We start from the raw sequence: 27,094 nt of genomic DNA on the forward strand, positions 1-27,094 counted from the left end.
TAAGCAGTAGTATATGCATTAGAGTTGATTATGGTTTGAGCCCACATCAGTGCTGAATATGATTAATGATAATATTGTCAACTAACTAGTTGTAAACTTCTGACCTGTGTGGTCATATTGGAATGTAAACAGAATATATCAACTTAGCATGTATGCTTGAAATAGCTCACTTAAACAAGCTAGTTGAAATTTGCACCTTCTTTCTCACTGTAATTTGAATAGCTCCAACATTTGGCAAACATTCATTCATTTCACAAATCCTATACAGACCCATATTAATAGTGTTCACTGAGAAAACAGTTGGTAAACAAGTGCATACCAAATCATGTTGCAAGCTGTTTCTTTGGAGGAAACAGGGGTTAAGGTGAGTTGTTCAGCTTCCAGGAAAGAGACTATTGGTAGCAGAACAATTTTGTTAAAAGATTTTGTTTAAACTTTTTAATACAATTTCAAGTACAGTACTGTACTTGTAGTTGTGTTGTGTTAAAAATTGAACTGTTTCATGTTTACTGAAAAGTTTCCATATAAAACGTATCTTGTAAAATGAAATCATTTTACATGATACTTTTTTATATAAATTTGTGTTAGATTTTCATAAATTTTCATAAATTTCTTAGATTTTCATACCATAAATTTTTGTTTTTATCTTCCTAATAAGATCCTTTTTTGATAAGTTCAGTCCTAGAAACTCTGTCTATGGCCCAATGGGTAAAGTTTTTCTGTGTGGTCTGTATCTGCTAATGGGAGACTGTTTTTACATGGATGGGATACATTAAATAGAAAGAGGTGCAAGAATATTTGCTGATGCTGTTCAGTTGGTGTTAGGTGGGTTTGAAAACCATTAGCTGGGGGATACACAGACTGATAGATTAACAGCACACAGTCACAGGTGTGTAAGTGGTTCATGCACTGCTTCTATTGAAACGTGCAGCAGCCTGAAAAATGAGGTGTTGGAGATTTCAAGGTCTGCTGGGGATCCACATCTACAAAGAAAATACATTGGCTGCATTTGGCTTACTAAGAGTAGTAATAGTAATAGTAGGGCATGGTGATGCAAGAAAGCAAGTGTATGAGCTTATGCAGCATTAGCCAAAAAAAAAAAAAAAAAAATCACACCATTCCCTCCAAATGCCTGTCCAGTTCCTCCTTAAATTTATTTAACCTATCAACTTCCACAACGAGAGATGGAAGTTTGTTCCAGCAATTAACCACCCACTGGCTAAAGGCAAATTTCCGCACATCTATTCTACATCTGTCTTTTCTTAATTTGAATTTATGCTCCCTTAGGTTCGTAATCTGAACAAGTGGAAGGATCCCATCAGAATTCAGCGTGCTCAACCCATTCAAGGCCTTATACACCCCAATCAAATCACCACACAGGTGCCTAGTCTCCAGCCACTGCAATTTGCAGAACTTAAGCCTCTCTTGGTAAGAGGATCCCTTCATTCCCCTCACCAATCTTGTTGCCCTTCTCTGTACACGCTCAAGCAAATCGACATCCTTCCTAAAATGAGGCCTCCAGACCTGTATGCAGTACTCAAGGCATGGCCTAACCATTGCCTTATACAGAGGGACAATCGCCTCCTTTTCCCTGCTAGCAAAATTTCTATATATCATTGACAAAACCCCATGACCTGCCCTGGCAGCCTGTCTGCATTGTTCAGAAAACTTCATATCTGACTGCACAATTACTCTCAGGTCTTTTTCATTTTCTACCACAGTAAGTGTAGTACCACACAGTTGGTACATTTCTCTGGGGTTACTTCTACCCATATGCAGTACTTTGCATTTAGCATTAGCATTAGCATTAGTAGAGGCATTTGATGCAAAAAAGCAAGCTTATGCAGCATCAGCCAAAAAAAAAAAAAAAAAACCCCACTTCCACTTCACCCCTCTGTTCGTTCAAAATACCTGTCCAGCTGAGCCTTAAACTTATTTAGGCAATCAACCTCCACCACAAGGGATGGCAGTCTGTTCCACCAACCAACCACCATTTGCAAAGGTTAAACTTTTTAACCAATATTAACCAATATTTGCAAAGGTTAAACTTCAGTTGCCACTTCTCAGCCCATCTGCCCAAATTTTCTAGATCCTGTTGCAGTAGCACACTGCCATTACTCTCATTAACAACCCTGCCAACCTTTGTATCATCTGCAAACTTCGACACTAAGCCTGATGTACCTTCATCAATATCATTGATAAATATACAAAACAACAGTGGACCCAACACTGAACCCTGTGGGACTCCACTAATAACATTAGTCCACGAAGGGCAGCACCTTCGTGGATTAATGATTACCACCCTCTGTCTTCTCCCACTCAACCATCCTTTCCTTTTATCCATTGTAGCAACTTACCCTTAATATCATTCTGCTCGAATTTGTAAAATAGTCTTTCATGCACAACAGTGTCAAAAGCTTTCCTGAAATCCAAATATATGATATCAAAATTGTTTTTTGCCTCCAGTTCCTTTGTAACAACATCATAATGTCCTATCAAATTTGTCAGACAAGACCTTTCCTTAACAAACCCATGCTGTGTCTGAATTATTGCTGCAGTCTTGTCTAGATGATCCTGCAATGCATCTTTAATCAGTGACTCCATTATTTTACCCATAACAGAAGTTAAACTAACTGGTCTGTAATTACTCGTGTGACCCTTCGATTCCCCTTTGTGAATTGGGGATACGTTTGCACATCTCCAGTCCGTGGGGACCTCCTCTGAGTCCAAGGATGATCTCATAATTATGGCTAAGGGTTTGTTTAGTTGCTTTGCCGCCTCCTTTAATATAACTGGATAGATCCCATCCACCGCAGGTACCTTTCTTGTTTAACTTCAACAATTTCTCCCCCACTTTGCTCTCAGTTATTACAAAATCATTAAGCGCCCTGCTACAATTTGATAACCTTCTGCTTAATTTCAAACCTTAATAACTCTTCATGTGTGAAAGTAGATGCAAAATACTCATTCAGTTTGTTTGCTATATGAGCAGGATCATCAACAGTCGAACCATCGATATCAAGTGGACCAATCAGATTCATCCCCTTCCTTTTAGAGTTTATATAAGTAAAGAAATCCTTGCTGTTTTTCTTAGCATCCTTTGCCAAAGATTTCTCCTAAAAATAGTTGCATGCAAGCTAATGCTAGGAGTATTGTAAATAAATTTTTTTGATTAGAAATATTAAGTCATCACATGTGGACATTGTAGAGATATCAGAGACATGGTGTCATTCAGACATAAGGGATGCAGAATTTGAATATGTGAAGTACATTACATTACATTTCATAGATGGTATGAAAAGCCTTTCATTCAGAAAATTATTCTATTATTAATTTTCTGAATGGTTAGAATTTATTGTTGGTAGTATCATTAATCTGTGCCACTGTATAGAATTTAAAAACATTATGAGACCACTGTAGTCTTCTTTACAAAAGCAAAAAACCTTTCCCTTTACCCTTTATAGTAGTTACATCTTTGAGTACATCCCACATCAATACACTGTGATCACTGCCATCTAGTGTTTCTTTTATCTGCAGATTCTTAATGCATGAAGAATCACTGCTGATAATCAGATCAAGGATATTGCTCTCTCTTGTTGCCCTTTGATATGCTGCTGTAGAAAACAGTCATCCAGCGAATCCACAAAATTCTTGATAGTGTGTGGCAGTGACCAACCCATAAGTTCGAGTTAATATCTGGAAAGTTTAAATCCCCTGTTATAAGACATTCTGATTTACTGGTTCTATCTATTTCTCTGTATGGTGTTTGTTGTACTCATCACAGTAATTTGGCCTATAACACACTCCTGTTCTCATTTTCATTTTTCCCAGTGGTTACGTTACACCAAACTGACTTAAAATTGCACTGCCACCCATGTCAACTGGTTGTACTGTCTTAGATTTTACGTGCTTTTTAAATAAAAGCATAACACTTCCCCCCCCCCATCCTTTCCTGTCTATCCTTTCTGTATATCTTATACTCCCCATATTCAAATTCAGCATCACTTGTCTGAATGACACCATGTCTCCACTATTCCTACAATGTCTGCATTTGATGATTTAATCAGTAGTTCAAATACATCAAATTTGTTTACAGTGCTCCTGGCTTTAGTGTACATGCACATGTTCTTACTCTTAATTACCCTTACACCTTGTATTCACTGGTTCCATGATGGCCCACAGTGGGTCTTGAAATCCCTGACACTTAAGCTGCTGCATTTTCCAGTAGAAGCAGTGCAAGAGTCACCTTCAGCTCTGCTTGCACCTCTAGCTAATCTATTAGTCTGTGTATCCCCTAAGTTAGCAGTCGTCTGACCCACCTATCACTGACTCAGTAGCATCGCAAATATTCTTGCACCCCTTCTATTTAAGTGTATCCCATCCCTGTAAAAACAATCTCTTCTGTTAACAAGCACAGACCATGTTGATAAAAATTCTACCCCCATGAGTCTTGTGCAATTTCTTTATGGATAGACTCTCATCATACACTCCTCCTAATGTGTCTAGGTAGAATTCTAACTAGACGCATTAGGAGGGGAGTACATGATGCACACTTTCATATGGAACCCTAACTTATGACCTTTTCTCAACATTGCTTTGTACTTGTTAAGGAAGTCCTCAGATTTCCTGCTCTTAACGTCATTAGTGCCAACATGTACAACATTATCAACCTTTTGTGCACTTAAAAGATGACATCTGCTTTACAATGTCATCAGCTTTTGTCCCTGGCAGATGCACACTGGTCCTGTTTCACCTTTCCTTTTTTGCACAATACATTTCCCATTTCCCTGAGAGTAGTCACTAACAATAGCTGCCTCCTGTGGGAGCTGACCGGGCTAGCCGAGTGGGTAAAGTACCTGCCCGGCAACCCAAAGGTCGCGGGTTCGATTCCTGCCTCGGGCTTGGATCAAAGTACTGCAAAAACCTTGGGAGGTGCAATATGGCCACAGAAGCCGATGCGCCAACAACTACCAAATAAAAAAAAAAAAAAAAAAAAGCCTCCTGTGGGACCAGCACATTCTGCCTTGGCAGTTGCCTCTGCATTGCCTCAAGCACAAGTGCAAGCTATGGTATTGAGGTGGGTGGCTGAGAGCTTGATAAGTCCCAACTTAATTCCTTTGAAGGCATATACCCTGTTCCTCAAGCTCTCATAGATGCCCATCACAATGCTGAGTTAACACCTAATATCCTCACACTTTTTATGTCGGACACACAAAGTATAATGTCCAATTCCAGACAGATCTGCAAATATCAACAAGCAGTATATCTCATGAGGCCATGAGTGGAAGATAACTTCCCACCAGTTCTCACCTGCTCCACAGTACTCCCACTACTTTGATCCCTTTGCTTTGCTGCTCTGGTTTGAGGCATGATTTTCATTCAAATTCAATTTAATTGAGAATACCAGATGAAAGTGCTCTCAAGTTTGCATTATTAAATATATATATTATGTTAATGAGTTTACGTATTATGAAATAAATTGTTCGCATTGCATTACTGTCATATTTATGATGACTACATTGTTTTTGAAGGAAGATGTAAAGAAAATGAATAATGTACTAATAAGGGTGTTGAGTGCAATGTGAATATTGTAAATGTCATTTTAATTCAAAGAATAGGAAAAGGCAATGTATGAAATTTTTTACATAAAAAATTTGTAGAGAGGCCATAAAACAAAAGCAGGCTTAAACAAACAAACCAAAAAAATAAGATGTAAAGTATGCTTATTATCCATATTTTAAAGATGGGAAGAAAAAAAATGGAAAGAGTTAAAAATAGGATGGTGACTTTTGTGAATGGATATTTTTAAATTATCAGTAAGGAAATTATTTTGATCACCTTTATATTTTGGCTTTTATAGAAATAGATATTGTGTTAAGTTTATACAGTAAACCCCCGCTATTCGCGGGGGTTGAATAACCACCGTATATCCCCGGAGCAATATGGCCTTAGTTGCTAATGCTCCTAAAAACCAAATAACAAACTTCCATGACAAGCTCATGATTTTGTCACCCCTTTCTCCCCACCCACTGAGCGCTGTTTTGACCGGGAAAGATACTTTTAGCCACGCCCATGTTTTTTTTATGGCGGAAAATGTTCACGGGCCTTTAAAATTCACATTTTTTTAGGTTTCATTTTATATTAAATCAGCAACCGCGAATAGTGGGGGTTTACTGTATTTCATAAAAAAATGAAGAAAGCTTGTTGCTTTTGGCTTGGAGCAGTATCATTCTGACATGTACATCAATTTTTATAGAATTTTCACAGTATAGGTTGTATGAAGTTTGCTTATGGGTATGTGGGTTCTTAGCACTATGAACGGTCCCAGTCCAGTCCACAAGCACTAGTCTTACTCCTTCTGTGAGCCTCATGTTCGAACGAAGTAAGTTATCTGTGAACTAGCATGAATCATTTTTCCATAGTGTTAGAATAACTTGCAGTACAGCTGTATATGCAATGCTTGTTATTGTGTTGCATTTGCAAACTGCATTTCTGTCAAGGAGACAAAGGCAGCTCCCTACAGTTAGTAGATACACTTATGCCAAACCTGTAATGTCTAGAATTCTGCCCTCACTCTTTTCCAGAATGACTGTCAGAATGATGTTACCCATTTGTCAGAGATCATTGGTCCTTTACTGAGGATTGTTGATTCGTTTTACATAATTTACAGCTGAATTTGGAAGATTCCAGTGGATTGCAGTTGTATACAGTGAAAGATGATTGTGGTGTTGAGGTTCTCATCTCTATACCCATCAGTGATAGGTTTGTAATCACTCTGAAACTGCAGAGGGATTACAAACCACAGCTGCCAGATTTATTCCATCTCCAGATGGAAACTCAGTCATTTTTACTTGACTTGACCCACCCTCACTATCACAATTATAGTTGGTGACAAAGAGTTTCCTCTGTCTTTTTGCAAAAGCTCTATTTATTTTTTTTAAATTTGGGAATTTTTATTAATGAATTGTCCATCAGGTGTGCTACAGTAGCCTATGTTGCAAACTAGAAATAAGCATAAGTGATAATAGTTTTGTTTTCGGTTATATACAGTAATTTCATCATTATTTATTAGCCATATGGTGCAAGGAAGCCTTGCTGTACCAGGCAAAAAAAAAATTCATGAGTTACCCTGAGAGAGAGAGAGAGAGAGAGAGAGAGAGAGAGAGAGAGAGAGAGAGAGAGAGAGAGAGAGAGAGGAGATGAGAATCACCAAGAAAGAGAAAAATGATGATATCCAGCTCAGGACCTTGGGTGTGCCAAGCCCAATGCAAAGAAAATTAACAATTTCTTTCAGTAAAATGCCAAAGAAATATGAGAAAATTTCATAGGGTATATGCAAGATTTTCCATGTATTTTAAAGTTTTAAAAATCATATGATAGATATGATTTTTCAGTTTCAAGGTGCAAGAATATGATGTAATCAAACATTTGCAAAAAAAAAATAAGCATAATGACAAATGAAGACCTATTTGTTATGCTTATTTTTAGATGTTGTAGTTTGTGGTGACAATGATGTCACATGTACTGAATGTTTATTTGCATCTTTTGTCATAGAATCTTCCTCTGATTTGTGCTGATCATGCATGTCTTCAGAAATGTTTCCTGACAGTGAAATAATTAAAAATAAATATGGTTGTGGAAGAACAAAAACAAAGGCATTGTTAGTGAAATTGCAATGAGGAAGGAAAAGGTAGTAATAGCTCTGAAAAATGGATCATTTTTGACTGTTACAGATTCCAAGTAATTCCAAGTTATATCCCATTTTTGTTATGACCTTTCATAACAAAAAAAAAAAAAAAAATTGGAAGTGGCTTTCTTTCAGGTCCAGCATTGGAAGTGACTACAGAGTACAACATTGGACATTTTCTGAACAACCTAAAAGGCAAAAAAATAAATAAATAACCTGTGAGATTTTTTTTTTTTTTTTTTTTCCCAAAATATTGTCTGGCATTTATTGTTGATAATGCACCTTTCATTGAGGGCCTAAAAACTGGAGTAACAAGGGTATTAAAGAGGAGAGTGAGTAGATTGGCGGTAATATGCTGTTCTTGTCAACTTATTGATTTCTGTACTGAATAAGGATCTGTAATATTTCCTGTGAAAGTGAACAAAGGCATTGTTAGTGAAAATAGTGAAACTTGGTGGAAATTTACTACTATCTATAAAAAAGCACTAAAAAGGAAAGTTAGAATTAAAACATTTCAACTGATGCATGCCACTTAAGTTAAAAAAAAAAAAAAAAAAAGACTCTGAAGCATGTATACGTTGAGTATCATTAGTTAAATGTGTAACTGGACAATGTGTAATTAAATATGTAATAAATGAAGTGGTGTGCAAATTAAATGTGTAATTTGCACACTACTTCAAAATGTGTAATTTTGAAGTAGTGTGCAAAAGGACTGGTATAGTATGTGTATATATATACTATATATTTTTTTTTTTATAAAAGTATTGGTTTACTATGTGCATAGTATTCTTTTGTTTTATTTAGGCCTCTTCATGCAATGACATTTGCTCTGTGTACCAGTTCGTGTGGTTTGGCAACCTTATATTTTGGCGTGAATAGTCTCACAGCATTTTTGGGTGCAGCCAATCTTGTTCTGTATACCTGTATGTATACTCCACTGAAAAGGTGTAGCATTTTGAACACATGGGTAGGATCAGTTGTGGGTGCCATTCCTCCCATGATGGGATGGACAGCTTGTACGGGATCATTAGATGGTGGTAAGAATTAATTTTAGATCTTTAGTTAATTATATGAATATTTGTGACCGTGTGAATTCCATACATTATAGCTTTATATGCACGTGCGTGCCTTTAGCATCATGAAAAAAGAAAGGAAGGAAGGAAGAAGTCTGCAGAAGCCTGCATATATCTATATGGACATACATTCATTCACATACATTTTTCATGGAAAAGTGTTTTGATCAAACTGTGAAAATAGGATAAAAAATTTAGAACTGTGAACTAAATTTGATAGTAGATCTCTAGTTGATTATGTTTTGTTTATTTAGGCCTCTTAATTTAGGTCTGCCACACTTGACAAGTTCAGAGTTCTACTATGAAATGATCCAGCAGCTTAGTGAAGAGTCACTGCTCATTCTGCTAACTTTTTATAATAAAATGTTTTTGGAAGGAATCTATTCAAATTTTTTTGAATTAGTAGCATGTCACAGTGCAAATGTAAAAGGTACAGTATAGCCAAAGAAGCTCTTGCACCAAAAAAAAAAAAACCTAAACAATGCCACTCTCCCAATCTTTACATTATCTGCAATTTTGACATCATGCCGACTACCTCTTTGTCATCATTTAAGAAATTCAGAAACAGCAGTGGGCCCAGAACTAATCCTTGAAACCTCTTGCTAATGTTAGCCCAATTTGACAAATAACCATTAATCACAACCCTGTCTTTTGCCTTTCAGACACCCAGAGATCCAAGATGTTCCAGCTTATACAATAACCTCATGTGGGACCAAGTCAGATGAACCACTAAAATCCAAATAATGTCAAAATGTCAAAATTATTTCTTACATTGAGCTTACTTATGAGTGGCTATAGAAGAACAGCCATTCAGGTTGTTTAAACATGATTTTCCCTTAACAAAACCATGTTGTGTATCAGAATTCTATTTCTATCTAAACATCCTAAAAATAGACAGCCAGGTAACATAATTTTACTTAACAAAACTAGTTGTGTATCCTTCAGAATTCCATTTCTATCTAAATATCTACTGTTGTTCACTGCCTCCATGACTTTCTCTACCAAAGTCTGACTGGCATTTTGTTCTCAGAAACAACCTTTATGTATTGGCAATACATTGGCATTTCTACACTTTCTCCTGAATCCAAAAGTGCTCTCATAAATAACATTAATGGTTCAGTGTGCCCTCCTGCTGCATCCCCCAAAATTACTGGATATATGCCGACCGGGCTAGCCGAGTGGGTAAAGTACCTGCCCGGCAACCCAAAGGTCGCGGGTTCGATTCCCGCCTCGGGCTTGGATCAAAGTACTGCAAAAACCATGGGAGGTGCAATATGGCCACAGAAGCCGATGCGCCAACAACTACCAAATCAAATCAAATCAAACTGGATATATGACATAAACTCCAGAAGTCTTACTTGCCTTTAGGTGTGAACATTTTCCTAACTAATAAGTAATCTTCTGTAATATTGGTATTATTAATTTCTTACTGGCCAGCCTCTCCTCACTATAAAGTTCCTTTTGCTTGTAAAGATCAATGAAAATCAATGTTCAGTTCATCAGTAGCATCAGCTGGACTAAAACTGTCCCACACCCATTACTCAAGGGTCCAAACTAATTTGTTTGGATCCTTGCAAAAGGGTCCAAACAAATTATATTTATATGTGAAAAACTTTGTCTGAATTCTTTGCTCTCTTAGCTAGTACAAAGCGATATATGGTAATACCCAGAGAGCAATTATGAATGTCACATTCATATTTTTTATCATAATGATTTTGTATATATTTAGGACAATGTATTATTTTAATTATCTAAAACTTCACATTTTCTAAAGAAAAACAACCATACATGAAAATCTGCCTTTTCTTTTAATCAGGATATTAAATTCCATTTCACTAATTTAAGTCCCTTTTTGTGTATATCTTTAAGAAATTAGCATTAGTAGAGGCATATGATGCAAGAAAGCAAGCTTGTACTGCATCAGCCAAAAAAAAAAAAAAACTTACTTTCCATTTCACCTATCCATTCGTTCCAAATGTTTGTCTAGTTCTTTCTGCCTTGAATTTATTTAAGCTATCAACTTCCACAATGACAGATGGAAGTTTGTTCCAGCAATCAACTACCCACTGGCTAAAGGCAAATTTCTGCACATCTATTCGACAACTCTTTCCACGGTTTCAGTTTATGCCCCCTCAGGTTTGTAATCTGAGCAAGAGGAAGATTCCCATCAGCATTGGGCCTGCTCAATCCATTCAAGGCCTTATAAACCTCAATCAGATTGCCTCACATGTGCCTACTCTCCAGATGCTGCAATTTGCAGAACGTAAGCCTTTCTTGGTAAGACCACCCCTTTATTCCCCCTCACCAATCTCGTTGCCCTTCTTTGTACTCGTTCTAGCAACTCTACATCCTTTGTAAAATGAGGCCTCTAGACTTGAACACATGGTGTCTGACCATGGTGTCTGACCATTGCCTTGTACAAGGGGATAATCACCTCCTTATCCCTACTTGCAAAATTCCTGTATATCATTGACAAAACCCCATGACCCCCTCTGGCAGCCTGTCTGCACTGCTCAGAGAACTTCATATCTGACTGCACAATTACCCCCAGGTCTCTTTCATTCTCCACTATCCTGAGAGTAACACCACCCAGTTGGACATTTCTCTGAGGTTACTGCTACCCATAAGCAGTACTTTGCATTTCTGAATGTTAAACTGTCGTTGCCACTTCTCAGCCCATCTGCTTAACTTTTACAGATCCTGTTACAGCAGCATACTGTCATTACTGCTATTAACAACCCTGCCAACCTTTGTAATCATCTGCAAACTTTGACATTAAGCTTCACATACCTACATCAGTATCATTGGTAAATATACAAAACAACGAGCCCAACACTAAACCCTGGGGGATTCCACTAATAATGTTAGTCCGTGAAGAGAATTGTCCATTGATTAACACTATCTTTTCCCACTCAGCCATCCTTATATCCATTGTAGCAACTTACCCTTAATGCCATACTTCTCCAATTTGTACAGTAGTCATCCATGTGTAACAGTATTAAAAGCTTTCCTGAAATCCAAGTATATGATATCAAAATTATTTTTTGCATCCAATTCCTTTGTAACCACATCATAGTATCCACCCAAATTGGTCAGACAAGACTTCTCCTTAAGGCGCCTCCGTAGCTAGGTGGGAAGAAGCAGCAGTGTGTAGCACACACTTCTTGATTAGACCGGAGTTCGATCCCATCACCACCAAATACGTAGAATGTGGAAAGATCAGGGAATGACCACCGCATATCCCGGAGCAATATGGCCTTAGTTGCTAATGCTCCTAAAAACCAAATAACTAACTTGTCCTTAACAAACCCACACTGTGTCTGAATTATTACTACAGTCTTGTGTAGATGATCCTGCAGTGCTCCTCCTTTAATCAGTGATTCCATTATATTTTCCTGGAACAGAAGTCAGACTAACCGGTCTGTAATTACTCTTGTCACCGTTTGATCCCCCTTTGTGAATTGGAGATACATTTGGACTGATTTCCACTGAATCCAAGGATTCTCTCATAATTACGGCTAAGGGTTTGCTTACGTCTTTTGCAAACCTGATCTATCCATCCTGGGGTGGATGGATAGATCCCATCCACCCCAGTGTCTTCCTTATGTTGAATTGCAACAATTTCACCTCCACTTGGCTCTCAGTTATTACAATCATTTAACTCCCTGTAAGAGTTTGATAAGGTAATGGTACCTTTAGTACTGTATATAGGTCTGGAAGCCTCATTTTGGGAGGGACGTAGAGTTTCTAGAACGAGTACAGAAAATGGCAACGAGATTAGTGACAGGGACAAAGGAGTGCACTTACGAGGAAAGGCTTAAGTCCTGCAAGTTGCAGCATCTGGAAACTAGGCACCTGCAAGGTGATCTGATCGAGGTGTATAAGGCCTTGAATGGTTTGTGCAGGCTCAATGCTGATGGGATACTTCCGCTTGCTCAGATTAAGAAAAACATCTATGGAACTGCTGCACATCTATTCTCTAGATGTGCAGCAGTTTACCTTTAGCTGGCTGGTAGTTGGTTGCTGGAATAGACTTCCATCTGTTGTTGTGGAAGTTAATAGCTTAAATAAATTTAAGAGTGAACTAGACAAATATTTGGAGTGATGGATAGGTGAAATGTGAAATGGGAAGGTTTTTATTTTTATTTTTTTGCTGATGCTGTATAAGCTTGCTTACTTGCATCATATGCCTCAAGTAATGCTAATAAATATCTGGCCTCTCTCTCCTCTTGAATAACTCCTCATGTATGAATGTAGATGCAAAATACTCATTTAGTTTGGCAGCTATCTGAGAATAATCATCTACTGTCAAGCCATTGATATCAAGTGGACCAATCTGATTCATCCCCTTCCTTTGTAGAGTTTATATAAGTAAAGAAGTCTTTGCTGTTTTTCTTTGCATCCTTTGCCAAAGATTTCTTATAATCTGCCTTCGCTTGCCTAATCTCCTTTGTGACTTGGTTACAGACTAGCTTATATCTACTGTGTTGCCTGATAATTTATATGCATCCCATGCAATTTTTCTTCTCTGCCATGAGTTTCATTAGTTCATCTGACATCCATTTGGGCCTAAACCTAGAGCAGTATTTCTTATTTGAAACAAAATGTAATCTAGTAGTTTCCAAGATTACTTTCTTAAATGCTTCCCATTTAGAATTTGCTGTTGGTAATATCATCAGTTGGTCCCATTGTAGAGAATTTAAAAAATCTCTGAGACCACTGTAGTCACCTTTACAAAAGCAAAAACCCTCCCCTTTACCCCTGATGGTAGTTACATCTTTAAGTAAATCCCACATCAGTACACTGTGATCACTGCCACCTAGTGGTTCCTTTATCTGTAAATTCTTAATGCATGAATAATCACTGCTGATAATCAGATCAAGAGTGCTACTCCCTCTAGTTGCTTTTCTAACATGCTGCTATGTTTGTGCATAGTCCAGCACTACAGTATTCCAACATCAAGAAAAACATAACATACAGTATTGTAGAAAGTAAGGCCTCCATAGCCGAGTGCAGTAGCACACGCTCCTTGAGTAGACCGGGGGTTCAAGCCCCTGACTGCTAAATACGGTCGATCTGCCAACCCGCACTGTACCAGCATGGCAGATTATGGTCCATTTCCTTCAACATGAATTGTTGAGGAGTCTTCCATCCTGCAGTGTTGGATGGAAGCCTCCTCTATTAGAGTAATATCAACAGTTGGTTGATAATGGCTGCAGTTTACATTTACATTTTTATTGTAGAAAGTAAAGACAGTAATATGTATAGTATTAGAAATTACGTAAAAATATAATTATTCCTTGCAAAACACACCATACACAGTTGAACTAAGCTGCATGCCATAAGCCTTATAATTACCTCACCAAAGTTCCATCGTCAACTTTTTTTTTAACAATATAACTAACCTCTTTCACAATACATTATGATGTGTGTGTGTACATCCTATGAACTACTGCAGATTTTATAGCTGATGTACAGTCATAAAGTCAATAATTTAACCTCCCAAGTGCAACCCAACTTATTTTCCAGCTACTTTTAGGAAAATTGACAAATCTGGCAAACTGCCTGAGAATCAGTAAATTTCCTGGATTAGTCACTCACCCAAGTAATGTCAGGGTTGATTGTGCTCAATCATGTTTCACCTCAGAGCTACAGCAGTGTTTACTGTGCTCCAGCCACATGAAATAGTTTGTTAGAAGGTCATAGGATTATCTCCTGCTGTTTATAAACAAGATTATTGTTAACCGATAGATTATTCAAGGTATTTCTTGATTTTTCGATTCATAAATAAAGCCATTTCTTTTTCCTTTGGCAGACCATTTAATTAAGGAGAGATAAAAATGGATGAAATTGCTGGTTCAATGTTGTTTGCAAATGCAACAGTCTAAGAATTTAGTGTTCGTTATAGGAGTTATATTATGTCAGCTTTGATGCTTTATGAATCACAAAACCATGAAATTCCTTGAATGATCTATCACTGTTAATTATTGAGCTGCCCACCTTGTTTACAAATAGCAGTAGATAATTCCATTAGACATTTTTCAGTGTGGCTCTGAAGTGAAATCACCACCCTGTGCATCATCATCATCAGCCATTTTCAATCCACTGCAGGATGAAGGCCTCTCCAGCAGCTTTCCAGTTCCTTCTGTTTTGAGCACTGGCCATCCATTTACTACCAAAAACTCATGAATTTCATCTATCCATCTCCGCCTTTGTCTTCCAGGTTTTCTTCTAGCTCCTCTTGTGTACCATTCTGTTATTTTCTTAGTCCATCTGTCATCATGTCTTCGAGCTATGTGTCCTGCCCAAGACCATTTTAGTTCTTTAGTTTTGATAAGAATGTCCTTTACTTGAGTTTGCTGCCTAATCCATGTGTTTCTCTTCTTATCTAACAGTGTGATTCCCAATATAATTCGTTCCATTCTTTGCTGTGTAGTTCTCAGCTTCTCTTCCATTCTTTTGGTGAGTGACCAAGTTTCACTTCCATAAGTCATGGTGGGGAGTATACATTGGTTCATTATTTTACGTTTCAGACAAACTGGGATATTGCTCTTCAGTATGTGACTATATTTTCTGAATGCTATCCATCCAAAATTTATTCTTCTTTTGACTTCCAGCCATTTATCATTATTACAGCTAATAACTTGTCCCAGATAAGTATGACTCCACCTTTTCAATTGCTGCTCCTTCAATCATTATTTCTCTTTCCATGGCATACTTGTTCATCATTACTTTTGTTTTAGCCATATTCATGTTTAGTCCAAAATCCTTACTAACTGTGTATAACTGATTAAGATTTTCCTCTAATTCTTTGGGATCATGGCTTATGACCACAATGTCATCTGCAAATCGTAAATGGTTTAGGTACTCTCCGTTCACATTGACTCCTTTCTGCGACCAGTCTAATCTTCTGAAAGCTTCCTCAAGGGCAGCAGTAAACAGCTTCGGAGATATTGTGTCTCCTTGTCGAACTCTTTTCTCGATTTTAAATTTCCTACTGTCTTTGTCCAGTCTAATAAAGTAGGTAGCACTCTCATATATTTTCTTCAAAATCATAATATATGGGGATGGGGTATCTGTGCCTTGTCTTTCCAGTGCCCGAAACATTGCCTTATGCTGTATGGAGCCAATTCCTTTTCATAGTCCACAAATGCCAGGCATAATGGTGTTTTATATTCATTTGCTTTCTCCATTAGCTGTGATATTACGTGAAGGTGATCCATAGTTGAGAATCCTGTCCTAAAGCCAGCTTGCTCTTTCGATTGATTCTCATCAAGTATTCTTTCTAATCTGTTAGTAATGACCCTTGTGAACAACTTGTAGATGTGGGATAACAAGCTAATTGGTCTATAATTTCCAATTTCTGATTTATCTCCTTTCTTATGCAGCAAAACTATGATTGCATTATTCCACTGATTAGGCATCACACCTTTTCTAATGCACTTTGTGAAGAGCCTTGCCAGTTTTTGTGTTATGTCTCTTCCTCCCAATTTTAACAACTCTACAGTAATTTCATCTTCCCCTGGGGCTTTCCGATTCTTCATTTTCTTCGAAGCATGTTCTACCTCATCAGGAAGAATATCGGGTATGTCGTATGTGTTGCTACTTTGCAATCCATCTTCCCCACTGCTGGTATCATTCCCTCGCTCCTTGTATAATTCTCTATAGTAGTCTTCTGCTATTTGAATTATGTCTTCTCTGCTGTTTATAAGTACACCATCGCTATTCTTCAGTTTCAGTATCATTTGTCTTTCTGTATTACTGCTCATGGCTGCTGATTTAAATCCTTTGTTTTCCCTTAATGCTTGTTCTACTTTTCTTGTGTTAAATCTTCTTATGTTCTCTCTGAGTCTCTTTCTAATGGCTTTGCATAACTCAGTATACTCAATTTTCTCCCTGTCAGTGTTTTTCTTGCTCTTCATTTGTCGTCTTTGGTTCATCATGACAAGTGTTTCTTGACTAATTTTTTCTTCTTTGTATTTCTGTTTCCCTATAGGTTTCTTGGGCTTTATCACTTCAAGAAAGTTGTAATATTCCTCGTCGATATCTTGGTCCTGAGCAGTCTGCAGAAGCTCAAACTTGTTTTTAAGTTCCAGTACATACTGCTTTTTCTCCTCCTCTGTTATCTCAAAGACCTTTGTATTATTTACTCAAGTCAGTTTTTTCCTTTCCTTTCCTACATCTATATCAAGTGTACATTTTACCATTCTGTGATCACTTCCAACATTTACCTTATTCAGGACGGTAACATCATTCACAATATCTTCTGTTAGTGAGGATGAAGTCGATTTCATTAGTTGTTAATCCATTTGGACTCTTCCATGTCCACTTTCTGTTCACCCTTTTCTTGAAAAAAGTGTTCATTACTGACAGTCCTTGAAATTCTGCAAATTCCACAAGTCTTTCACCTCTTTTATTTCTTTCACCAATTCCAAAATTTCCTATAGTTCCTCTTTCTGCGCTGTTTTGCCTTTTTCCAACCTTACCATTGAAGTCCCCCATAATAATAGTGTAGTGGGTTTTCTGCTCATCTAGAAGACTCTCAATTTCGGTGTACATTTCTTCAACCTCTTCATCATCATGGCTCGATGTTGGTGCATAAATCATTATAATCTTTAGCTTGTACCTCTTAGAAATCTTGAGTATTGGCCTCGACATCCTTGGTGATGTACTTTTGAATTCCAAAATGTTGTTTTTAAAATCTTTATGGACCAGAAACCCAACTCCACCTTCACTCCTTTCACTGTTTCCATTGTGTACAGCAGATTTCCACTTGATAAACTTATAAGTGATTCATTTCTTCTTCTCTTTTCAGCCAAACCGATGATATTCCAATTCACATTTTCTAATTCCTTTTCCAGCTCTAATATCCTGTCTTCACCGATGAGTGATCGTACGTTATAACAGGCCAAGTTCAGTTTCTGTGCATGGCAGCCTGGTCGTACCCAGAGATTCTTAGCACCCTCTGCTTCCACTCTGATCCTCTTGCTGCCGTAAGAGGGAGAGTGAAAGCTGCTGGGGACTGAGGGCCATTTCTTTTGTCGTGCTGTCATATGCTGGAGGGTTTGGTCTTTTCCTCTTCACGCTGACCAGCCTTCTTGAAAAGAACCACTCTACATGTTCGTTGCCACCTAAGTGACATAACAGGGCTTACTATCGAGAAGGTTTGCATGAGTGGATTTTAGGGAGGCAGGCCAACCGGACTTCTCCTAAATCTTCTGTAATAGAGAGATATTGGATCCATCAGTGTTTTAGGCTGAGTGTTCCCCCCCCTGTGCATAGTCAGCTCTGACATGGATGAGTGGCTACTTGGGCAAGTGACTAATCCAAGAAATTTACTGATTCTTGGGTAATTTGCTGGATTTGACAATTTTTCGAAACATAACTGGCAAATGGGTTGTTGAGAGGTTCAACTATTGGCTTTTATGTGCAAATCAGCTGCAAAATCTTCAACAAGAATTGATACAACTTTGTTGATTTATTTAAGTAGAATATTTCTCTGCTTTGGTTATGGGATTATAGATTTCATGTTGATATATGTGGCTTTTTCTAAAAGTGAAGCAGTAGCAAACAATCTTGTATATGCTTGGCAGAGCATGTTGTTAATTACATTGTGTGGTACAGTTCGATTGCATTAAATATTAGGATATGGATAAGAAGCAGTCACCCATCTTATTAGCTGAGATAAATACTAAGTGTTAACTAGACAGATCCCTACTTTTAAGTAGAGATTTGTCTAGTTGATTCTTAAGAATCAACTTAACATCGTATTTATGGGTTTATCGTTGTTATTGATGGGAATTAGTTGGTTTATTTCGGTTACACTAATATAATTGGAGTTACACTAATTATGCTATTAAATTACTCTAATATAATATTTGAGTTGATAAGAAACCTCTAGTAATAAAGTCGGTTAATCAAATTCCTTGTTACAAATTAGATATGAGGTGTTAACAGACGCAGAGATTTCTCTCCTAACAATGTATTTTAACAAGCTTAATTTCTTTTGTTGTTTGTTATTTAGTTTTTAGGAGCATTAGCAACTAAGGCTATCTTGCTCCAAGGATATGCGGTGGTCATTCCCTGACCTTTCCACATCCTCCGTATTTGGTGGTCACAGGCTCGAACTCCGGTTCGAGATGTGATGTGATGCTAAAGGCACTCACTTGCAGTGCATTCTAAGTGGCAAAACTTTTTAGATAGGTTCCTTGTTTCTTAACAGTGGAGTGCACTTAAAGATCACTAAAAAATATCTAGTACACTATGTTACTGTTGGCTTCAATAACCATTTGATTTTCTTCCTTATAAAAATTATGAATTTTTGTAAGGAAGAAAATGTAGAAAGCAGCTGATATACAAAGTGTTTTAAAGTGTGCAAAGCTATCTTTTGGGGGCTAGCTGTTATCTTGCCTGTTTGCTATTAAATATCAAGTTTAGCATAGATTGCCCTTATGTTTATTATTTGGACCTAGTTAAACAGGCAGATAACAGTCAGAAACAGATAGCCTTGCTAATTATTGGCAGAATATATTGGATGATGTTAGCCCTCGAAAAAGTGCCGTTCACTGTATCAGATTATCAATAATTAGCTGCATAATCATTATTTTATTTTATTGCTAATTATATGTTTATTTCTAGGGTATAGGCTATCTTAGTCTTTATAGGTTCTTTTGCCTTATGGCCAGCTTAGCACTTTTATGCCAATGCTTTAACACACTCTGAGTACCTATATAGTACAAATTATACTCTTACAGTAGTAATTATATATATTGAAATTATAAGAAATTAAAGAGGTATATTAAAGGATTATAATATGGTTTATGGACTAGAGACACTGCATTTTTTAGCAGAAGGTACCCAGTGACCATACTGGATATTGTGTAGGTTAGTGCAATTGCATCAGTTTAATTCATAGCTGTCTACCAATCTGTACCCTGATGTGGAGGTCACAGCGGAGACGAATAGGCAGTATTCAGTAGGGCTGTGAAATAAAAACCCTCCTGTTCATTCCACCCAACCTCATATAACCGATGAGTTCCTGTTGCCAATGCTGAGTAACTTCAAGGCTGTGCTACTAAAATGTGTACAATTGGAGTTTGATACCTTCTACTATAAGTGTTACGATCTCTTCTCTAGCAAAATTTGAGAGGATGTGAAACGCAGCATAAGTCATTCTATTCCTGACTCAGAGTGCTGTGGAAAAGCTGCAGAAATTGATCACTACAAAGAAAATATCGCATTCCCATGCAAAAGGCAATAATATACCTGCAACTGACACATCAAATGAAAAGGTAAAAATTCCACTGAGTGAGTATTCCATGTCCCTTCCAACCAGATGTAGCACAGCCATCACGAGTGCCTCACAATCTATACACGTGCACAACTCATCATACGGAACCGCTAGCTCACGATGCCGAAATTCATCGTAATAAAAAGGCCATCAGATCAACATGGGCAGGCATTGTGGCTAGATCTGAGCCCCATCCCACTCACAACACTCCATCACCAAAGGTCAAACAGTCACACGAACCAGGTGCGCGAATGAAAAATGCATGTGTAAGAGGCATGTTAAATTTTTCTAGGCTCATAGCCATCACACCAGATCGCAACAAGACATCTAAAAACATTTGCATTTCGAGGCTCATCCCCTAACAACTGAACAAGTAGCTAACGTCCTCCTTCAAGATCTCTACATCAGTGCAGAAGTCACTAAGCTACTTACCAATAGCAATAATTATGCTTCCTTCAAGTTATCGTATGAAGCAATGTCCGTTGAAGCTATCAGTTACCCTCCTCTTCCTGGCTGATTGGTGTGATTTTCCAACCGTTCTACCCAAGCAGCAGCAGCAGCATCAGAAAGAGAAACTGCAGAGCACGCATCAGACACGCAATTCAATGGAAGCTGACTCGAGATCCAGGCTCTACAGTGGTTGCGCCCCTTAAACCATACACAAAACAAGACATTCGGTTCTATCATCACAGTAGACAACAGCCCCCATTTTACCCCATAGCCCAAATTCTCTGAGCAAGCAAGACAAGTTATGCTGGCCGATCCCAACAGTGATCACGAGACACCCACGACCTCATGTGGTACTTCCTCCTTCGAGGTCCAAAAATTTAATTCAAGTGCATTGCTATGACACCGTAAGTTGTAATGTATCAGAACGTTAGGAGCTTGCGAAATAAAATAGACTATGGAGCAAATCCTGCTATCAGGCGAATTCGATATTTTAGCTATATCTGAAACATGGCTTGAGCACGAGCAACAGAACATAGTGATAGCTGCCCCAGCAGGCTGTGTGGCGTAATTCACCTCCAGGAGGAATAGAAGAGTCAGCTTCCATTCAAGTTAAGTGGTGTTGCTATGTTCTTCAAAGACACATCCTTCAAATTGATCATCACTATCTCCAGTGACTCACCAAATTTCGAAGTCCTAGCCATCACACCGCTCAGAAACGCATCCACATCTGCGTAATGTATATCCTGCCAGTACCCACAATTGATATCATTACTGAGGCAGCCAACTGGGCAATCCCCCACTTTCACCCCTCACCTCACCATGTCGCCATCAGGGATTTCAACCTCACTCCACAGCTCACTGCCCACAAGACAATCCTTGTGGATCGTTGAGGCTGTCACAGACATTCTCTCAGATATGCCAGATAAGCTGTACTTGCTGCCTGGGAGTCTTAAATGCTGGTGGAACTGATTTTCGGGTGACATTCAAGTCAAGTGGACCCAGTTTCGGCGAAGTCCAGATGGTCTGTGACAGCCAAATCCTCTGCTTGCACCTTCACGATAATGGGACTGTTAGTGATCCTAGGTATAACCTCCATGCACAAGTACACTGTGGGTGACCACCCAGGTGTGAACCAACGTAAGCAGGGGTTGAGGTGTGGCGCCCACACCTCTGTGTTACCAGGCAATACTAGATGGTAGATGACTCATCAACCGGTGCAATATCACCACTTTGCTTATTGGAAGCTTGAAGTGGTGGAACCCATGTTTAGTCTCCACAGCTAAGTTCCGATCAACCCTTCTCCATCTCTTCCATCATGCAGTATGACTGATGACTTTCGAGGTTATGATGAACATCAAGGCAAGATCCAATCTTCCTTACATTTCGAGGGTACAACTCTAAAATGGAGCTCGCAGGCCGGCCGCTAGTTAGTACACCAGACAGAACCTGTTGGTAACTCTTTAGGAGGTTTCCAGATCAGCTAGTGTATAATCTTGCTACCTCTACTCTGCCAGATAGTGACTGGAGGGAGTCCAAGTAGTGTGCATGCAGGAGGGCATTGTCGAGGCCATGTGTATGCCATATCATAATGCCTTTACTGCATAAGGCTTACATTGAAAGCCACGTCAATGTAAGCCTTATGCAGTAACAGCATTATGATACTTTTGATTTGGTATTTTGTTAATATTTGATTTAGTATGACTTCACTAATTATAGTTACTATTAGGGGCCTTGTAGGTTATGGTTACATACATATCTTAGGATATATTGTCTAAAAATAAAAAAAAAACAGTTCTTATATATATATGTGTGCATATATTTGATAATAGAGCTATTAAGTGCTCGATAATTCCTATATTCTATTATATTATGAAAACAACAGGGATTACCTTTGTTTTAGATATAGGATGCTTCTTTTCCAGCCAAATCTCCTAGTCCAACGTGCTAATAATTTTTTGGGAAGGTGATATCAATTTTACAAAAAATGTGGGCCATCTTCCCCACTGTCAGAACCGTAGTGTTCAGACCCCTCGGTTTCAACATTGAGTGCTCAAGACTTCTGTCTTCAAACACCATACCTCTGGCAGCAAGGAAACCATTATGTGGAGTGACATAAAATTAAATTTTGAAGGTCTAAAAAGCCTAATAAATATGGACCAATTATTCTCTTCGGTCCTGTAGCTTGACATTAGAATTAAATTTAGGGGTCTAAAAAGCTTAATAGATATGGGGGGATTATTCTCTGCATTCCTTAAGTCAGACTAGAACTTTTCGGGGTGTCATGTTCACAGGAATAGACCAACTCCTGTTGTTTTCATTATATGTATATATATACATATCATCAGCCATTTTCACTCCACTGCAGGATAAAGGCCTCTCCAACAACTTTCCAGTTCCTTCTGTTTTGTGCAATAGCCATCCATTTACTGCCCATGAACTCCTGAATTTCATCTGTCCATCACTGTTGTTGTCGTCTTCCGGGTTTTCTTTTAGCTACCGTTGGGTACCATTCTGTTATTTTCTTAGTCATCATGTCTTCGAGCTGTGTGTCCTACCCATGTCCATTTCAGTTCTTTAGTAGTAGTAGTAGTAGCAGCGGCGCCTCCGTAGCCAGGTGGGCAGGAGCAGTAGTGCATAGCACACACTTCTTCATTAGAACGGGGTTCAAGCCTGGGACCACCAAATACGGAGGATGCGGAAGGGCAGGGAATGACCACCGCATATCCTCAGCCTGAATTAAAGGGTGAGGGTTGGTGTCAGGAAGGGCATCCGGCCATAAAAATTGCATGCCAAAACAATAAAAAAAACGCTGACCCCATATAATAATGGGAAAAGGTGAGGACAAAAAAAAAAAAAAAAGTAGTAGTAGTGGCATGTGATGCAAGAAAGCAAGTGTATGAGCTTATGCAGCATCAGCCAAAAAAAAAAAAAAAAAAAAAAATTCACACCATTCCCTCCAAATGCCTGTCCAGTTCCTCCTTAAATTTATTTAACCTATCAACTTCCACAACGACAGATGGAAGTTTGCTCCAGCAATTAACCACTTGCTGGCTAAAGGCAAATTTCCGCACATCTATTCTACATCTGTCTTTTCTTAATTTGAATTTATGCCCCCTTAGGTTCGTAATCTAAACAAGTGGAAGGATCCCATCAGAATTCAGTGTGCTGAACCCATTGAAGGCCTTATGCACCTCAGTCAGATCACCGCACAGGTGCCTAGTCTCCAGCCACTGCAATTTGCAGAACTTAAGCCTCTCTTGGTAAGAGGATCCCTTCATTCCCCTCACCAATCTTGTTGCCCTTCTCTGTACACGCTCAAGCAAATCTACATCCTTCCTAAAATGAGGCGTCCAGACCTGAACGCAGTACTCAAGGCTTGGCCCGACCATTGCCTTATACAGAGGGACAATCACCTCCTTTTCCATGCTAGCAGAATTCCTATAAATCATTGACAAAATCCCCATGACCTGCCCTGGCAGATTGTCTGCATTGCTCAGAAAACTTCATATCTGCCTGCACAATTACTCCCAGGACTTTTTCATTTAATTTTGATAAGAATGCCCTTTACTCGTGTTTGCTGCCTAATCCACATGTTTCTCTTCTTATCCAACATTCTGATTCCTAATATAATTCATTCCATTCTTCTCTGTGTAGTTTTCAGTTTCTCTTCCATTCTTTTGGCGAGTGCCCAAGTTTCACTTCCATAAGTCTATTATAGGTCCATAAGTCATGGTGGAGTGTATACATTTGATCATTAATTTATGTTTCAGTCAAAATGGGATATTGCTCTTCACTATATGACTATATTTCCTGAAAGCTATCCATCTAAAATTTATTCTTCTCTTGATTTCCAGCCATTTATCATTGTTACTTCTAATGACTTGTCCAAGATTAAGTATCCACCTTTCATATACATATGAAATTAAAAAGGTGGATTCATATACATAAGTATATGAATCCACCTTTTTAATTTCTACTCCTTGAATAATTATATCCTTTCTGTGGTATACTTGTTTATCATTACTTTTGTTTTAGCCCAGCTTATCTTTAGTCCGAAATCCTTACTAACTCTGCATAACTGATTAAGGTTTTCCTCTAATTCTTTGGAATCATGGCTTATGATCACAATGTCATCTGCAAATCATAAATTGTTTAGGTACTCTCCATTCTCATTGACTCCTTTCTGCGACCAGTCCAATCTTCTGAAAGCTTCCTCAAGGGCAGCAGTAAACAACTTCAGAGATATCGTGTCTCCTTGTCGAACTCCTTTCTTAATTTTTAATTTGCTGCTATCTTTGTCTAGTCTAATAAAAAGGAGATAGCATTCTCATATATTTACTTCAAAATCATAATGTATGGGATGTTTACGCTTTGTCTTTCCAGTGCCGAAACATTGCCTTATTCTGTACGGAGTCAAATGCCTTTTCATAATCCACAAATGCCAGGCATATGCATAATGGTGTTTTATATTCATTTGCTTTCTCTATTAGCTATGATATTACGTGAAGGTGATCCAAAAAGCCAACTCCACCTTCACTCTTTTCACTGTTTCCATTGGTGTACAGCAGATTTCCACTTAATAAACTTATAAGTGATTCATTTCTTCTTCTTGTTTCAGCCAAGCTGATGATATTCCAATTCACATTTTCTAATTCCTTTTCCAGCTCTAATATCCTCTCTCCACTGATGAGTGATCTTACATTGTAACAGGCTAAGTTCAGTTTCCATGCATGGCAGCCTAGTCATACCCAAAGATTCTTAGCACTCTCTGCTTCCATTCTGATCCTCTTGCTGCCATAAGAGGGAGAGTGAAAGCTGCTGGGAACTGAGGGCCATTTGTTTTGTCATGTTGTCATAAAGTGCTAAAGAGTTTAGTGTTTTCCTCTTCACGCTGAGCAGACGTCTTGAAGAGATCCACTCTACATGTTTGTTGCCACAAAAGTGACATAACAGGGCTTACCAACAAGGTGTGCATGAGTGGATTTTAGGAAAGCAGGCCAACTGAACTTCTCCTAAATCTTTTAAAATAGAAAGATATTGTATCCATCAGTGTTTTAGACTGAGTGTCTGATAACACACAGAATGCCTGTTCCCCCTCTAAGCCCCTATATATGGGCTGAGAGGGGCTTAGGGTGCGCGCACGCACACACATATGTGTGTGTGTGTGTTTTCTCTTATTTTGGAATCTTCAATTTTTCTATACATATCTTTTAACCTTCTATATCTATATTTGTATCATAATGTTGAAATTCCTAAGCAGTTACTTATGCCTCAATCTGCCAATGTGTTTATCAGAAACCAACAAGAAAATATGCAATAATGATTAAACTAGCTAATTTACATTTATGAAAAGAAGCAGGCACATGCCAGCTGCTTTAAAAAATAAATAAATAAAATAAATAAAAATAAGAGATTAATGAATGATAATATAATATTTTACATAAAATATAAAATATGTATTGCTTGAGATATAAGAAGATAGGATAGAAAGTTAGAAGATATATCATACTGTATTGCTTGAGATATAAGAAGATTAAAAAATATCTTTTAATATAATAAAAGGATTCTCAGTTATTGAAGAAATTTGCTTGTTTTTTTGCATAATTTTTCTTATATTAACAATGCCTTTCTTGCCTGCCTCAGTAAAAATAAATATACACCCCTAGGTGTAAATTTATTTTGATTGAGTGCCAAGTTTTTATTGTAGTGAGATTAAAGTAAATAGAAAATGTAATTTACCATTAAACTTTGATTAGAAGTATTACTATTTATTTTTTTTTTTCAGGTGCCATATTAATGGGAGCAATTCTTTATTCATGGCAATTCCCACATTTTAATGCACTTTCTTGGAACTTGCGTGGTGATTACTCCCAAGCTGGATATCGCATGATGTCAGTTGTGAACCCTGCTTTGTGCCGCCGCACTGCACTTCGCCATAGTGTAGCTATTCTCGCACTCTGTACATTAGCACCTCTTGTAAATCTTACTACTTGGACCTTTGCCATTGATACTTTACCACTTAACTGTTATTTTGTATATTGTTCTTGGCGTTTTTACAAGGATTCTGATAGTGCATCCTCTAGGAAGTTATTTAGAATTAGCTTGATTCACCTTCCTGTTCTGATGATGTTAATGTTGATTAGCAAAAGTTATGACAAGACTAAGACTGTAGAATCAGGAGTAGAAAGTGTATAGTTTACAAAACTAGTTTAATTAAATAAGTTCTTTTCAGTACTTAGGGCATAATCAGAATTTCTAGATGATTTTATATAATTTATTTTTTGCTTTTTTAAATATTAAGATATTTAAAATGCTTAATTCTTTCTCCTCTGTTTTATAACCTGACACAAGGCCTCATTAGTTAGCTGATCTCAGGTAGAGGGAGTAAAATTTTGGCCCTGTGAGTTATTCTGAGTTTTTCAACCCATAACATGCAAATAAGACTGCAAACACTAGTATAAATATAATACATTGTTGGAATATGGCCTAAGATTCTGATGCCCCATGAAACTAACTAGCAATTGTTTTATGAATGAAATATTTTTATCTGAATAAAAATGAACACTAAATTATTTTAGCATTGTAGATCTCCCC

General features: G+C 37.9%; 1 protein-coding gene across 1 annotated transcript in view; it reads left to right on the plus strand.

Moving 5' to 3' along the window:
* The window catches only part of Cox10 (Cytochrome c oxidase assembly factor 10), a 76,195-nt gene extending 49,500 nt beyond the window's left edge, over positions 1 to 26,695 (plus strand). The window contains exons 6-7 of the mRNA XM_090386592.1: positions 8,492 to 8,724; positions 26,286 to 26,695. Of these exons, the coding sequence (XP_090242718.1) occupies positions 8,492 to 8,724; positions 26,286 to 26,695 (643 nt within the window). The remainder of the gene's footprint in view (positions 1 to 8,491; positions 8,725 to 26,285) is intronic.
* Positions 26,696 to 27,094: the final 399 nt, after the last annotated feature.

Source organism: Mastigoproctus giganteus, chromosome 12, assembly GCF_048544385.1.
Source record: "Mastigoproctus giganteus isolate SK-2022 chromosome 12, ASM4854438v1, whole genome shotgun sequence".
NCBI lineage: Eukaryota > Metazoa > Arthropoda > Arachnida > Uropygi > Thelyphonidae > Mastigoproctus > Mastigoproctus giganteus.